General features: G+C 41.5%; 1 protein-coding gene across 2 annotated transcripts in view; it reads left to right on the top strand.

The window, feature by feature from the left end:
• Window positions 1-17398, top strand: part of SH3GL1 (SH3 domain containing GRB2 like 1, endophilin A2) — a 50769-nt gene extending 33371 nt beyond the window's left edge. Inside the window, exons 4-8 of one of the 2 annotated variants that reach the window (XM_073686371.1) lie at window positions 8409-8542; window positions 11146-11304; window positions 14186-14414; window positions 16574-16630; window positions 16734-17398. In XM_073686371.1, coding sequence (XP_073542472.1) covers window positions 8409-8542; window positions 11146-11304; window positions 14186-14414; window positions 16574-16630; window positions 16734-16930 — 776 coding nt within the window. In that variant the 3' untranslated portion in view covers window positions 16931-17398. The remainder of the gene's footprint in view (window positions 1-8408; window positions 8543-11145; window positions 11305-14185; window positions 14415-16573; window positions 16631-16733) is intronic. The other variant, XM_073686370.1, reaches the window with a different exon arrangement.
• The last annotated feature ends 257 nt before the right edge of the window (window positions 17399-17655 follow it).

Here is a 17655-nt window from a genome sequence, read left to right as displayed (position 1 = left end):
AAAGTGCTTGACAACTTGGTCATACTATATAAATCCATGCAACTGGCCTGGATTTATATAGTGTGACCAAGTAATAGTTAAAAAAAAAAAAAAAAGAATAAGAATGGTAAAAAATAAAGATTATACTCACCTTCTGATGGCCCGCGGTCTTCTCTCCGGTGCGTCCAGTGTGTTGGACGTCAGCGGTCGCGTGACCTGTCACATGACTAAATGACGTCATGAAAGGTCCTTTTAGACCATCGCGAGCCGCCCAACACACCGGACACACCGGATAGAAGACCGCGGGCCATCAGAAGGTGAGTATAATCTTTATTTTTTATTTTAAATTCTTTTTTTTTAACAGGTACCAGGTAACAGGTCTCCTCTTCTCCAGACCCGGGTACCGTCCGCACATTGAATCACTTAATATCCGCATGTGCACATGTAGTCATGCGGATATTAAGCGATTCAATGCAAGTCAATGGCAGCAATTACGCTGCGTGTCCACAAAATTAATGGACATGCTGCGTATTTTTCTGCAATGATAATCCACAGCTTAAATTTCCTCAGCATGTGCACGCAGCCTTAGAGATCCTCCAGTAAATTGGTCATGCCCGTATCCTCACCATAAATATGAGTAATATAAATTAAATATAATCTAATTGAAAACAACATTTTTGTGAAGCAAGACATTATGTGAGTAATCAAGTCCTGGAATTGTCAGGGGACCTTACTTTTCACAAACATTTGTGGGGTCCACATTTTGGAGTATACAGATGTGGACAAGAATTTGTCTGAATAATAGTTTGGTATGTGAGTGATCAAGTCCTGAAATTAATTGTGACATGGGGTAAAATGTGTTTTACTGAGAAAAATATTCTGTTCATTAATTGTTCCATAAAAATTACTCTACTAGGTCCCACTAAGCAGAAAATATAAATATAAATTATTTGAAAAAAAATAAAAAAATGCTACCAGTGCTATTCAGTGTAATTCATGGCAATTTAATAATTGTACGATGTATGGCTTGTCTCAAAACAGGAGGAGATATAAGGGCCTGGTTGGGATGGGGATGTGGGGCAAGAGTACCGGGAATCACTCCTTCTACTGTGCTTACTGCAAACTCGACACCTTTTTTGGGGATACTTGTGGGTGGGAATGTCAGGGACGGGGCAAATAAAATGACTCTGCAAGTCTCCGGACATCCTCAGACTCTAAGACTCAGCCTCCTGCTGCTGTCGAGTCAATTAGGAGACACTCAACAATTTTGTCATAGAACTGGAGAAAAGTGAGTGCTCCTTGTGACTTTTTTTTAGAGGACAAAGCTGTTATAGGTAGCAATCTGGATGAGGTAGATGCTACATTTTGGTACCCGGTCTTCCGCTTCACCAGATACGGTTGAAGCACCTGGTCCGACAGGTCAACGCCTCCCATATATTTATTATAGTCGATGACGCAGACCGGTTTTTCCATGTCCCTGGTGGCGCCCCTGTCTCTGACCGTCACAGTGGTGTCCGCATGTAGCGTGGTCAGCATGTACATGTCCTTCCTGTCAGTCCATTACACTGCAAGAAGGTGGTCGTTTGCAAGAGAGAATGACGCCTCCTTCTCCAAACATCTGGACACCAACTGTGACAGAAAGCCTACTCTTATTTTTTGGACTGTCCCACAGGCCCCTGTATTTGCAGCGTGGAGGGATTTATATAGGATACTGGTATAACAATTGTCGGTGTACACATGGCATCATTCGTTCCCAGACAATTTTACCTGGAATGCCAATTGTCGGGGCAGTTTAGTGGGTTAATTTGGGGGTCCCTACCTTTCTAAATTAGAAAGGTGGATGTGTACGCTGATGAGCTTTTGGCCATTTTATATAATTTCACACCGTATTTTGCTCGCTTGGAGGGGATAAATTGGCGGAATGACAGACGCCCCCTGAAACTCATCCTGTCGACTGCCACATTTTGCTCCAGGGCATAGGAATTTAAAAATGAATCTTTTAGGAAGGAAATTAGGGGTCTCAATTTGTAAAGGTGATCATAGTTGGGGTCATTTCTTGGTTGGGAGGGCTTGGGAATTGTCATTAAAATGAAGGAGTCTTATTAGGGTTTCATTACCGGCTCGGCTCATGACAGTTGCAAATACAGGGATGCTGTGGACAGATTGTGTTGCCCAGTAGGAGTATAGAGTGGATTTTTTTTTTTTTTACTTAACCCATGTTGAGTGTAAGGCCCTCAACATGTTTTATTTCAGGGACATTTGTGGGGATCTATGAACAGGAATGAAAGGATATTGGTTTTTGGGAAATACACTGCTCAAAAAAATAAAGGGAACACTTAAACAACAGAATATAACTCCAAGTAAATCAAACTTCTGTGAAATCAAACTGTCCACTTACGAAGCAACACTGATTGACAATCAATTTCACATGCTGTTGTGCAAATGGAATAGACAATAGATGGAAATTATTGGCAATTATCAAGACACCCTCAATAAAGGAGTGGTTCTGCAGGTGGGGACCACAAACCACATCTCAGTACCTATGTTTTCTGGCTGCTGTTTTGGTCACTTTTGAATGTTGGTTGTGCTTTCACACTCGTGGTAGCATGAGACAGACTCTACAACCCACAGAAGTTGGTCAGGTAGTGCAGCTTATCCAGGATGGCACATCAAAGCGAGCTGTGGCAAGAAGGTTTGCTGTGTCTGTCAGCGTAGTGTCCAGAGGCTGGAGGCGCTACCAAGAGACAGGCTAGTACACCAGGAGATGTGGAGGGGACCGTAGGAGGGCAACAGCCCAGCAGCAGGACCGCTACCTCCGCCTTTGTGCAAGGAGGAACAGGAGGAGCACGCCAGAGCCCTGCAAAATGACCTCCAGCAGGCCACAAATGTGCATGTGTCTGCACAAGTGGTTAGAAACTGACTCCATGAGGGTGGTATGAGGGCCCGACGTCCACAGATGGGGGTTGTGCTATGCCCAACACCGTGCAGGACGCTTGGCATTTGCCACAGAACACCAGGATTGGCAAAGTCGCCACTGGCGCCCTGTGCTCTTCACAGATGAAAGCAGGTTCACACTGAGCATATGTGACAGACGTGACAGAGTCTGGAGACGCCGTGGAGAGCGATCTGCTGACTGCAACATCCTTCAGCATGACCGGTTTGGCAGTGGGTCAGTAATGGTGTGGGGTGGCATTTCTTTGGAGGGCCGAATAGCCCTCCATGTGCTCGCCAGAGGTAGCCTGACTGCCATTAGGTACTGAGATGAGATCCTCAGACCCCTTGTGAGACCATATGCTGGTGCCGTTGGCCCTGGGTTCCTCCTAATGCAGGACAATGCCAGACCTCATGTGGCTGTAGTGTCAGCAATTCCTGCAAGATGAAGGCATTGAAGCCATGGACTCGCCTGCCCGTTCCCCAGACCTGAATCCGATGGAGCACATCTGGGACATCATGTCTCGCTCCATCCACCAACGTCACGTTGCACCACAGACTGTCCAGGAGTTGGCGGATGCTTTAGTCCAGGTCTGGGAGGAGATCCCACAGGAGACCATCCGCAACCTCATCAGGAGCATGCCCAGGCGTTGTAGGGAGGTCATACAGGCACGTGGAGGCCACACACAATAGTGAGCCTCATTTTGACTTGTTTTAAGGACATTACATCAAAGTTGGATCAGCCTGTAGTGTGTTTTTCCACTTTCATTTTGGGGGTGGCTCCAAATCCAGGCCTCCATTGGTTAATAAATTTGATTTCCATTGATGATTTTTGTGTGATTTTGTTGTCAGCACATTCAACTTTGTACAGAACAAAGTATTCAATGAGAATATTTCATTCATTCAGATCTAGGATGGGTTATTTGAGTGTTCCCTTTATTTTTTTGAGCACTGTATATTGTTGCACAAATCTACATTGATTTCAGAAGTTGTTGAAAAAGGGGGGAATTTGAGAGGAAAATGCATTGTCATGATACCACAATAGAGCGGGGACTGCGGTTCTTGGTCCTGCCTCTGACACTTCAGCAGTGACTACTGACTCATTACCTTCGGGCTGTGGGCTCCCGTGGAGGAAGAGGAGCCATCACCGGCTGAAAACTCTTCTGCTTCAGAAGCAAATTGGGTTTCACTGCCGGGGCAAAGGACGGTGTATGCCTGCTCCACGGTAAATATTTTGCGGCCCATTTTTTTATTTTATATGAACGCCTAACAAAAAAAACCTAACCTAATCTAACACTAGTAATTTTTTTTTAACTTTTGAAGAAACCCTAATCTTAGCTAAAAGCAAAGAAAAATAAGAATTGTAAAATTGAAAAAAAAAGAAAAAATATTAATCTAACCAGGTGGATGACACGGAGTGATCAAGGGGGTGATTAATTCGGGGAAGAATTTATTGAAAGTAATCTAGAAATTAGATTTTTTTCTGCACTGACAGGACAGCACTTTGGATATAGTGTATCTCTCTCTTTTCTCGCAGAACAACTACAAGGAGAGAAGAGAGGTCCTTATTATATTGGGCTTTTCATCATGTCTTTCACAGTGATCAAATGTCAGGAGCCAATGGAATGAATATCTGACGTTGCCAGGTGCCGACTGGCAGATCTCAGTGGGCACACTGCGCATTGCTCCCATCATTTTGCTTGAGGAAAAGGAGGAGAAGAGCCGGGGGATGGCGGTTCCGGTACCAAGGTACCGTGGGGGTCTTGAGGACACCATTTCTCTCTCCTCTGACATATTAGATCATGTCAGAGGAGAAAGAAATGACTTTTAAACGGGACTTCACTTTTTTTAACGTGATCGCGATCATGTGATCAGGGACCGAAAAAAAACAGACCTGATCATGTTCTCCAGGTAGCTGAAGCCCCAGAGATTTTCTGACTCTGGGGGGCGCTATTCACTTATTTAGCTCCACCATTAAAAAGCAACGCTGAGGAATAAGGCCCCTTAACTGCCGCCATTAAAAGGTGTATTGGTGATCGTTAAGGGGTTAAACCTCATTAACATGTGCCGGCCGGAAGCATGTCAGACATCCCACCCATCGGCACCCCTGTCATGTGATAGCAAGGCACTGATGGGTTGTCATGACAGCTGGGGGGTCTTCTAATGACCCCCATGCCTGTCATTAGTATCCTCCTATGAATGTCTGCTCATGGCTGGCGTTCAGGAAAGATTGTGATTTCTGCTATACATAGCAGGGCTGATGCACTACTATGTATAGAAAAATATTGATCAGACAATTGCAGCTTCAAGTTCCCTAAGAGGACTATTCAATACAGTAAAAAGTGAGAAATTAAAAAAAAAAACGAAAAAAAAAAAAAACCACATGTTCAAACAACTCACCTCATGCCTCATTAAAAAAAACACACATTTGCTATCACTTTGTTCTTAAAAGTCCAGTCTATCAAAATATAAAATAAATTAATCTGGTCGATAAACGGCATAACGAAAAAAAAAATCAAATCAATTTCTTTTTTTTTTGGCTGCTGCAACATTGCAATAAAATGGAGTAAGAAACAATCAAAATATAGTATCTACCCCAAATTGGTATCAATAAAAATGTCAGCTCAGGGCGCAAAAAAATAAGCCCCCACACTGCCCCAGATCCCTAAAATTGAAACCGTTATGACTCTCGGAAAATGGCGACATAAGCAAAAAAATGTTTCTTACAAATTTCCGAATTTTTTGCCAACACTTAAATACAAATAAAAAAAACTATACATGTTTGGTATCTGTGTGCTCATTCTGACCTGGGGAATCATATTTCTTGGTCAGTCTTACCATATAGTGAACATGGTAAATAAAAAACCCAAAAAACAATTGTGGTATTACACTTTTTTTTTTTTTGCAATTTCAATGCACTTGAATTTTTTTCCTGCTTTCCAGTGTATCACATAATAAAATGAATGGTGTCATTGAAAAGTACAACTTGTCCTGCAACAAACAAGCCCTCACACGGCTATGTGGATAGAAAAATAAAAAAAGTTATGGTTTTTGTAATAGGGGGATGAAAAACAAAAGCGCAAAAATGGAAAATTGCAATGTCATAAGGGGCTAAAAACATATGTGTGAGGTCCTGCAGCAAGGAGCATTTCCCATTAGCACACTGTATTGTAATGTTTGTGCTGAGCACCTCCCACCAGCCTTGTTCTGTCAGAACAGTACAGTCTGATTATTATAGTGTGTGCTGCTGACTCTGTGCCCTCTTCTCTTTCAATATAGAGCAGTATATCTGTTAATTGGATCCCATCAATGAAATCTAGCCCCCCGATAACACTCACGAAGCACCATATAAGGACACTGCCACCACCATGTTTCACTGTAGGCATTATGCATTTAGAAAAATGAATTTAGAGAAATCATGAATTCACAGATGTTCTCCTCTGTAATGAAGGAGAAGATGCTACCACCACTCCGTGACTTTGGTAGACAAGCACTTTTCCAACATGACAATGATCCAAAACACACATCTGTTGCATTTCCGAAGAAAAGAGTGTAAGTGATTCAGTTGCCAAGATCTCCTGATCTGAACCCAATAGAAGACCTATGTGGAATTCTGAAGAGACAAGCTGAGCATCACTCTCCAGCATCCAGGCTCTAAAAGAGGCCGTTCTGGAAGAATGGAAAAATATTTCTCAATATGTCGCCAACTTGTTCATTCTGTGCCTAGAAGACTTGGTGCTGCCTTTTAAAAATCATGGAGGTCATACACAATACTAGATGTAGTAGTTTTTGGTATAGGGTTTATTCATTTTTGCATCAACTAATTTAAGTAAAACAGAACATTTTTAACCCATAACATGAAAGTAAGGCTAATAAAATAAATTTTGTTCCAAAATATTTAATGAAACTCAATCACATGGTCCTCTTCCAATATGGTGTACTTAATTTTGTGCACTATTGTCCTAATGACGATCTCTATGTGTGAGAAACGGGACAGAAACTGAGAGTGAGGATGAGATCTCGCCACACGATTGCAGACAAAAGAACCATCTACCTGGAGCCAAACATTTCTGTGGTCCAGGACACAACATAAACTATATGAAAGTTATTACATTAAAGGCAAATTCAGATCACAAAAACACAGATGGGTCTGTGAACAAAAATTTGACAGTCTGATTCCCTCCACACAGGAATAAATCTGACCATGATTTATGATCTACTACAACATCTGAGGAATCTGCGTCAGAGACAGGAGGGCACCAGGTCTATGATCTTACATGGATATTGGGACTATAAGGGTATGTGCACAGGATGCAGAAAATTTCTGCATCATTTCTGCATCTCCCTGGCAGAAAAAACGCATGCAGATTGTGCATGTGTTTTTCCTGTAGAATACATGCGGATCCACATGCGGATTCACATGCGTTTCCGCATGCAGATTGACAAGCGCTTTCCAGGCGATTTTAGCATCACCTGGAAAGTGCTTGACAACTAGGTCACACTGTATAAATCCATGCAAACAGCATGGATTTATATAGTGTGACCCGAGAGAGTGTATATACTTACCTCCGATGGCCCGCGCTGTCCTGCTCACTCCGTTCTCCCGGCTGCCGGCAACTTTGAATTGAAAGACCTGCCGACGTCAGCGTCACGTGACCCGTCACATGACTCTGACGTCAGCGCAGGTCCTTCAACTCACTGCAAGTGCCGGGAACCAAGCAGGAGCGCTGCGCGTGCCGACAGATGGTAAGTATATATATATTTTTTATTTTATTCTTCTTTTACAGCTTTTTTAATGGTACCTGGGTGTGGAGGAGAGTCTCATCTTCTCCACACCCGGGTACCATCCGCACATTAGAACGCGCCAATAAAGCAAGTACAGATGCAGTCTTGCTGAATTGGCGCGTTCTAATGCAAGTGAATGGCGCCGAAAACGCCGCGTTTACGCAAAATTAATTGACATGCTGCGGATTTTTGAGCGCAGCGTTTACGCTGCGGAAAAATCCGCATCATGGGCACAGCACATGCGGATTTCAATTGGGGAACATTGCTTCCCTTCTACCATGCGTTTTTCATGCGTTTCCGCGGCGTTTACGCAACTGCAAAAACGCTGCGGAAACGCATTAAATACGCATCATGTGAACTCAGCCTAAAACATTCACACCGCTAAGCTAATGAAGGATTCACTCTCTGAGCTCAGTTTGTTTTTCTAAGATGTCCATTTATTATGCCTTGTCTCTGCTCTTTGGGTATATCTTAGGGTTTCTTCAGGTACTTTGTTATACCATTCCTAATGAAGAGGCCTAAGAAGTCTCGAAAGCTTGCTCTTAACATCATTTATTTTATTTTTGCTAGCCATTAAAAGGGATCATAATTACAAAATTATTATTTTGTTTCTCCTACTGAGAGCGATCAATCTTCTTACTCATTAGAAACGGAATACGTAATCCAATTAGCAACATTCAGGTCTAATTTTCATATCTATTACTTTTAAACAGGCAGTGCCTTGTTGGATGCTGGAGAGTCCATGAAAAGACTTGCAGAAGTGAAAGATTCTCTGGACATAGATGTAAAGCAAAACTTTCTGGATCCCATGCAAAACCTGTCTGACAAGGACCTCAAAGAGATACAGGTTAGTTAATAGAAAATATCGCACTTTTGATTTTCTGAGGCTGTAGGCCAGTGATACATCGTTATTTTTTTTTTCCTGCTGATACTTTGCGGCCAGATGATTCATTGGGAGTCTATATAAAATTTTGAGTGTGTCTTAGCTTATGGCCTTTTGTGGAGTTATTTTGGTCAGTAGGATCTATATAAAAAATCAGGCCAAGTTTTGATATTTTGTAACCCATTACCTATGTCAACCATATCATATGCAAACTATGATTGTATAGGACACTACACAAGTATAGAAAAACACTTGTCCAAGTATTGGTATTGATAAAAACTGATAAATATATCACATTATATACCGGGGATGGATACAAGACCAACGCGAGCTTACCCTTGGGTTTCATGACGCAGCCAAGCGGCAAGCATGAGCAGGGACGCAAAAAACAGCCTGATGTGCGCTACTCCTGAAAATGCATAGAAAGCTGTTTTGGGTGCCGGTATATGGAGCAGCGTAAGGTGCAGAGTCTGTGGGTGCGGGCTGTGTAAAACAGGTGATGCCAGCACCCCTTCATGACATGTGGCGGACATGTATAATACATGTACGGCGCAAGTCGGAAGCAGGTGTATGGAGCAAGCTCCGTGGGTGAGCGCACCCCATGCTCTGCAGTTGATGGCTGTGTGTTACAGCCAGGACCTGCCCCTTAACAATTGCGGGTGGAGCGGAGCTTCAAAGGAGATAGTGATTTTCACTATATACCGCAATGCTGTGGCATCGCTGTCTTTAGCACAAACAATCAGACAATCACAGCTTCAAGTCCCCAAAAGGACTTAAAAGTACAGTGGAAAGTAAGAGAAAAAAGTTTTACAAAATATGAAAAAAAAAAAAAATAATAGTTGAAATCACAACCACCCTTTGCCCTATTAAAAATAAAGCTAATAAAAAAATACACATATTTGGTATGTGTATCTATCAAAATATAAAAATAATTAACCTAATTGGTAAACTAGAAAAATTCAAGAATGCCAAAATTACTTTTTTTTGGTCTCAGTAATACCACAAAAAATGCTGTAACAAGCAATCAAAATGTCAAATCTATCCCAAAATAGTATCAATAAAAGCATTATCTCACAATGTCTGCAAAAACGAAGCGTCACACAGCTCCATCGACTGAAAAATGAAAATGTTATGGGTCTTCGAAAATAGCGACACAACCCCCAACATTTTTTTGCAAAATTGTGATTTGTTTTATTATTTTAGTAGTGGAAAAAAAAATGGGACATGTTTGGTACCGCCACAATCGTACTGTTGAGCAGAATCATATTGCAAGGTAATTTTTGTCACACAATGTACATCGAAAAACAGTGCCCAAAATACAATGTCAGAATTGCAGGTTTTTTGTCACAATGTCTCCCCACTTGGAATTTCTTCCTAGTTTTCCAGTACATTATGTAGTAAAATGAGTGGCGTCATTCAAAAGTACAACTCGTCCTGCAAAAAAGCAAGCCCTAATACGTCTATGTGGACAGAAAAATAAAAGCGTTATGGCTTTAGGAAAAAGGGGAGGAAAAAGACGCAAAAAACAAACAAACAGAAATTGGCCACGTCATGAAGGGGTTAAAGCAGCTGGGGTCTACTGAAGCCCCCTATGGATTTTCTGTCCTGACAGTCTGCTGCAGATGTGTGTCGTGTGTGCATTATTCTCTATCTGCTTCACACTATTAAATATAAAAAAAATCCCCAAAAACTAATTTGATGTTGGCATTTGTAATAGACAGAGCTATTAACAGTACATGGTGAAGGTATATAAAATCGTTTGTTTTGGGCACCCCACACCTTCGTTTTGGGAGATAAAATGCAGCCAGGAGGTTGTATGTATATCACAATGGTGCCAATAAAAATTACCTCTCACCCTACAAACTCACATTGCTCCATTGGTGAAAAGATGAACAATGAATGCCCATATATTAGGCTGAGTTGCCAGGGAGAAAATGGTAAGAGTTATACAGAGCTCCGCATTCAGAGAACTGCTAAATCTGTAGCAGATAAAACAGGAATTTTGCCACTATGACAGGAAGCAGCTCAGTAAGTGATACAGCACTGGAGTCAGGGTCTCTGCCCTCACATCATGCTGCTCTCAGATGGGGTAGCAAAACCTGTTGACATATTCCCTTTAATTTAGTTTTAGGTTTAATCTTTATAAATCACATGTTTTATTTTCCATATCACAAGCTACATTTAAAAAAATATACCTAAAAAACTTTTGCTCTGGACAATAAGCCTGATATTAGGCCAATTTTTACAGCTCTGGACAAATTGTAGTTGTCATCTCCTCTATGCTGGCAGGCTAATGATCCAGAACACCTATATCATGTAGATAACACAGGATCACACTACTCACCGATGACTGGAGCAGAGCAGGACACAGCGACAATATGACCTTATTTTATTCTATTACATGGACTTCATTACAAAGCTAATTACAAGTCCTGTACTGCGCTGCCTTTACTTAGAGAGGAAATTCTGTGCGGACGGGTTCTCTTTAGCAGATATTACATTGGCCACGCTTAGCCATTACTGGTCATTCTTTCTTCATGGGTGATTTCCCCTCTTGTACCTTTCAGCACCATCTGAAGAAATTAGAAGGTCGCAGGCTGGATTATGATTATAAAAAAAAACGCCAAGGAAAGATCCCAGATGAAGAGTTGAGGCAAGCCTTGGAGAAGTTCATAGAGTCTAAAGAAGTGGCAGAAACAAGTATGCTCAATCTTTTGGATACTGATGTAAGGCAAAAATTCATTATTCTTTTTAGTAGTTGTAGTAAAGCGACTTGCTCGGCTGTATGCGGAGGTAGAAAAGTAACACTGTCTCTTTAAATTTCAGGTTAGTTTATTAAACATTATAAACTAACCTGGAGTCTATAAAGAAAACACAGCCCATTCGGCATAAAGGCAAAACAAAATACAAAAGTTGCAGCACAGTCCGTATATCGGCCAGCATCCAGTCACTCCGGGTTAGTCGCTCACGGTTCAGCACAGCACATGCGAGCTCCTCTCTGGAGCAGGTTTCTCCAGACACTGACCACACCTGAGTGTCAAGGCTGGCTATCTAAAGCCCAGAGGACTCCCTGGATTGGAGACGTGGTGGATGGCGTCTTGCCCTGCACTTCGTGATCCACTAAAAAAACATTCCTTTTGTAAACCTGGGCCGTTAACCCTCTCTGCACTTAATGTGCAGGAGCAACTTCCATGTTTCACATCACTGAGGCTAACGGACACTTTTTGTGCTACAGCAGACAAGGTGGCATGGTTTAGGCCAGGTTCACACAAGCGCATACAAAATTTCTCTTTTTCTGTCCTGAAAAAAATCATGTTTTTACATCCATATTGTGTTTCGTATGAATTTCTTTAGTATATTTGTATTATATTCGTATGTCCATTTTTTATGTCCGTGTGCCATCTATATATCCCTTTTGTACTTCCATATGTCATCCGGTTTTTACTTGAACAGTTTAATAAATGACATAGGACAACTACAGTTTTCTATCTCAATAATTGTGTAATGGATCCGTGAAAAACACATGATCTATGGATGGTATCTCAATTTTTTTTTACGCACATAATGGGAGAATCTGATCCAGAATGCAGATCAAAGTACTTTCTCCTACTTTATTTTTACGTGTGGGCCATCAGTTTCCTTGTAAGAAACGTTCATGTGAACTAGCACATCGGCCCCTGTATGCTTCCTGTTTTGCGTATGTACAGCACACAGTCCTTCAATACGCTCGTCTGAATGAGCCCTAGACGGGAAATATGGCACGGCTTAACCTCTTCCCAACATTGGACGTACCCGCACGTCCAGGTGATCGGGAGGGCACAGAAGCTTATGCCAGCACAATCACTGCAGGAGCTCGGATTAGCTGACAGCCGAGCTCCTGCAGCAACAAACAGGGCTTGTGCCAACATTGTGACCCTGGCATTTAGATTGTCCTGAGAGTGACGGGGCGCCCCATTGCCCCCCACTGTGCCAATGGTTGTCATAGCAACTGGAAGTCAAAGAATAACCTCCCGATCTGCCAGGTAGGCTATAAGCCGGGTCTAACAAGCCTCCTGTCAGTGTAACACTGACTGCTCTAGTACCTTGCAATACATGACCATAAATCACACTATAACATTGTCAAATCCTATAAAGGAACAAAGTAAAGAAAAAAAAAAGGAAAAAGATAAGTAAAAATAAAAAAGCAAAATCACTAAATACAGAACGTAAAAATCACGAAAAATTGTTTAGTCAATAAATACGCATTTTTTTTGTGCAAAAATATACAAAAAAAATGTACATATATTTGGTGGTATCACATCTGAAACAACCCGATCAATAACACGGTCATATTATTTAACCCTTACAATGAACATTTATCCTGTGCGCTATACTGAGCACTCAAATAACTATTTCTGTCTAAATCGCTAAACAACGTGATTCAGACTAAACCCCTGACGGAACATTAACTATAATGAGGCAGATGAAGCCACTGTAGACTCCGTGCCGTCTTTTTCCCAGCAGTGTCCCATCTTATTAGAAATGCGCAAAAGTGCAGTCAACCATAGTTCTGGACGGAGGCCAGACGGAGGCCCGAGTTACTTTGTGTCATATATATTCTAGTGACCGGATCAGTCGAGGTTCCTGTCTGAATGGGCGGCACGGTGGCGCAGTGGTTAGCACTTGCAGTTCTGGGGTCCTGGGTTCAAATCCAACCAAGGAAATAATCTGCACGGAGTTTGTATGTTCTCCCTGTGTTTGCCTGGGTTTCCTCCCACACTCCAAAGACATAGTGATAGGGAATTTAGATTGTGAGCCCCGATGGGGACCATGATAATGTCTGTGAAGCACTGTGGAATTAATGGCGCTATATAAGCGAGTTAAATAAATTAAAATAAATCGCGTATTTAGAGATTTTGATGGAAAATTGCCATAAGTACTCAGTGTAGAGCACAGGATAACTGTAAACCTAGCTTTAAAAGTGATCCAAAATGTCATGTACCCCCAAAATGGTACCAATAAAAGCCTTAACTCAACACAGCCCACCTAAAATATTGGCTCTAACTTGCTGGAAAAAGCATTGTTCATCACTTGCTAGCTCCTGGATCGTTGGGAGAAGTTGATTTTTAAGGATGTTTAGATACCATTTTTTATTCATGGCAGTGATTTTGAGTGAGCCCACTCCCTTGGATGAAGAGCAACCCCACATATGAATGGTCTCGGGATGCTTTACTGCATGACACAGGACTCATGGTAGTGTTCACCTTTTCTTCTCCGGACAATCATTCTACCAGATGCCCCAATCAGTCTGAAGGCTTCATCATGGAAAATAACAGGGATTGGACTGCAGAGGACTTGGGTAAATAGACTTTCTCTGATGAAGGCCCCTTCAGAATGTTTGGGACATCTGGAAGAATGGTTGTCTGGAGAAGAAAGAGTGAGTGCTGTCATGAGTCTGGTGTCATGCAAATGAGAAATAAAACCTCAAAGTCAATGAGTAAAAATCTACTGCAGAGTCTATACCAGTATAGAAGTAAAACCAGTTTTTCTGTTTTTCACCCTAGTCTGTAGGCCATGTAAGGATGCGTGTAGTAGACCTCTTACTGTATCATCTGTACCGTTTTGCAGGTGGAGCAAGTAAGTCAGCTTTCAGCATTGGTTGAAGCGCAGGTGGATTATCACAGGCAAGCCGTTCAAATACTGGAGGAGCTGTCGGACAAACTCAAGGTTAGCGTCCGTGAAGCTTCCTCCCGGCCCAAAAGAGAAATAAGAATTAAGACACAGGAAAATTATGACTATGGTGAAAGTGACCATTCCAATGGAGGGATTTCCTGTAACCCTCCAAACAAGCCAACAGGTAAGATTTGTAAAATATTCTGAAGGGGGTCGAGGGAGTTGGGGAGGTGTGAGGGGGGCACTTGTAACTGCAAATGAAATTAAAAAAATAAATCAATAATCACCCTTTAAATATTCTATTGATTCATGTGACTGCTGCAGTAAATCACTTGCTTTTTGTGGGTTGATCGTATACAGTGAAAACTTTGATCACTCCGGTCTTTAAAAAAAAAAACTTTGACCAACTATGGATAGGGGACAACTTGCGTGATTTTTTTTTAATAACTCTTTTAAGGCAAGAGACCTCTTTGTTCTTTGCTTCCTAAACATCAAAGTAAGATATAGTCTTTGTTACAGATTTGCTCATATATGCTAAACTTCTGTGTATATATAACAATACAGTTAGTTCTGGCGGTATAGCTCTCTGCTCTTCTCTTTGTCTGAGAAGCTACTGAAGAAAGTTGTGTTTAGGCAGACAGTGTGTGGAGAGGGAGGAAGCCCCCAAGTTTTCAGGGAGTGCCGATCACACAGGCAGGAGTCAAGGAGGAAAGCACACACTTGAAAGTCCCTCTAGATATACGGAACTTGAATCTTGCAAGTGTTACTGAGGGGAACATGGCCCGATGAGAAAAATCTGAGACTAAAAGCTGATTTATAACCGCATAACAGGAGTTCTGAAAATGAATAAAGGAGTGAACACTGCAATTTTTAAAACTTTTTAGCTCATTGTAAAAAACATTTTTCTTCGTCAGACGGGTATTAAATCTTAAGAAACACATCCGACCTGTACTTTTATAATGTGATGAACTATCCCGAGGGATTGTTTCTTTCATTTCTTAGTCCATTGTTATCTTGCCTTACCTGTGTATGAAGCTATTTACTTTGCTGCACCCTATGTGTACAATGCACCACTGTGGGAGTGAATGATGAGATGTAATATTAATCTTATTTTCTCAACCAGATTATTTCAAGAGAATCGGTCACCAGATTTATCGTGCCCCTTTTGAGGGAATCAGCGACTCTGATTCTAATGATGGGCCACTTATTGGGCTTGCTGTAGTTTTGATAATGCAGTGTTTAACATCAGCAGTTCTGCTAGTCTTCTCAATGATAATCTCCTGTTATGTACTCTTCGATATCCATGAGCTCCAGCTGTGCCCACCACCACTATTGAGTGGCAGCTTTTTGTTTTTGCACAACGCAGGCATAATGGTGTCAATCAATGGTGTGAGCGAGGTTAGATAGAGCTCCTCATGGAGAGGATTAATAGAGCTGCAGCAAAAAGTGTTAAGTCAAAACTACAGCAAGAATCTCAGTAAGTGACACAGTGCTAGGATGAGGTCTTTTTTTTGCTGCCCTCAGATTGGGAAGAATAAACCCGGTAACTGGTTCCCATTAAAGTGCAATATTTCAGTATGTAAATTACAAGCCGCTCTGGAGTCTGTGCTTCTCGCCTCTAGCAAGTGGATGCCAATGTTTCAGAACCTTTACACTTGAAGAGGGCTCTTCCTTCCATATCCCACCAATATGACTTTATTTCTGTGCAATAAAACATGTATTATTTAACTGGGCACTCCATCCACTGCAAGGAAACCGGTGAGATCGGAGCAAATGCAAAGTTCAATAAAGCGGTAGCACATGCTTCACACTAAAAACAGATAAAACACAACAACTTTACCATAGAACCACCTTTAGAGCGGAATCTGCCCTTTTTATCACACTTTCAGTATCTTTGTATTAATCTATTTATGATGCTATTTGTCCTTCTGCTGAGACCAGTAGTTCCACAAGCAATCACTGCTGATATTGTCAAACAAGCGGCACACCAGCTGAAGGGTTTCCCCTGTCAGCTTGCCCCAGGTGGAAGCAGTTAGGCAAAACCTAGGGTTGGGTAGAAGCTGCGTGTTCGACTTATTTTTTTTATTTGTTTCCTTTTATTTTTGGAAATTCAGGACAGTATTGTTGGCGGTCATCACTTGGGGAACTATTGGCCTCAGTAGGACTCACAGGAACATCATTGGGTGAATAAGCCGATGGTAGTGTGATGACGAGCAAGGATTCTCTTCTAAATATCATCGATGTAGTAAAATTAAAATATGTATTATGCTTCCTATTTTGGAAAGTACACACCCCATAATACTGTTATATGTTCCTAATCATGTTCTGTTTTTCTTTTCTTAGTTTCATCCGCCTTCCGCTCAGAGAAGCCCACCAGAACACCTAGCAACCGCAGCTCCAGTAAGTTCTTCACTTCATCTCCCTGATCTATATAGTTTAGCTTTATCCAACTTTACCTTTTTAGGCTAACTTTTCTATTTCCTGTCAATATCTCACCCTGCAGCACCATTGGACCAACCATGTTGTAAAGCTTTGTATGATTTTGACCCTGAAAATGATGGAGAGCTTGGCTTTCGCGAAGGTGATATTATTACTCTGACCAATCAGATTGATGAAAACTGGTATGAAGGAATGATCAGTGGGATGTCTGGATTTTTTCCCCTGAACTACGTGGAGGTTCTGGTTCCGTTACCTCAGTGAAGACTGCATTATTCTTTTGGCGGTGGCAGCCACTATCCAACCTTTTGCCTAACAAAGGACCAAATTCTTGGGGTGCTGGTTGCATCACTCTTCTGAGTAGGAGACTGCGCCCCATTTCTTGAACAGAAAGTTGATAATGCTTTATTGTTATGGTGGATTGACTTCAGAACACTAGGTATAACCATGATTCCGTCCATATAACCCTTTATGGACAACTCTTGAGAGATTCATTACCTAACACTACTTTAGCACAGTAACTGTATTGACTCAAGAAAGTTCTTCTAATTTTTTTGTTTTTTCAGTCGATTAGATAGCCTCTAAGGGGCATGTATTTTCTATGTGAGGGTATCTTTTTTTATATTTCTTTTTAATCTGCTACTCCTAAAAAGAATTTATCCTGACTATATACAGTCATATGAAAAAGTTTGGGCACCCCTATTAATCTTAAGCTTAATGTTCTATAAAAATTGGTGTTTTTGCAACAGCTATTTCAGTTTGATATATGTAATAACTGTTGGATACAGTAATGTTTCTGCCTTGAAATGAGGTTCATTGTACTAACAGAAAATGTGCAATCTGCATTCAAACAAAATTTGACAGGTGCATAAGTATGGGCACCTCACCAGAAAAGTGACATTAATAGTTAGTAGATCCTCCTTTTGCAAAAATAACAGCCTCTAGTCGCTTCCTGTAGCTTTTAATGAGTTCCTGGATCCTGGATGAAG

Source organism: Phyllobates terribilis, unplaced genomic scaffold (assembly GCF_046119375.1).
Source record: "Phyllobates terribilis strain yellow unplaced genomic scaffold, ASM4611937v1 Scaffold_1__5_contigs__length_1240528914, whole genome shotgun sequence".
Classification (NCBI taxonomy): Eukaryota; Metazoa; Chordata; class Amphibia; order Anura; family Dendrobatidae; genus Phyllobates; species Phyllobates terribilis.
This window is presented reverse-complemented; position numbering and strand designations above follow the sequence as displayed.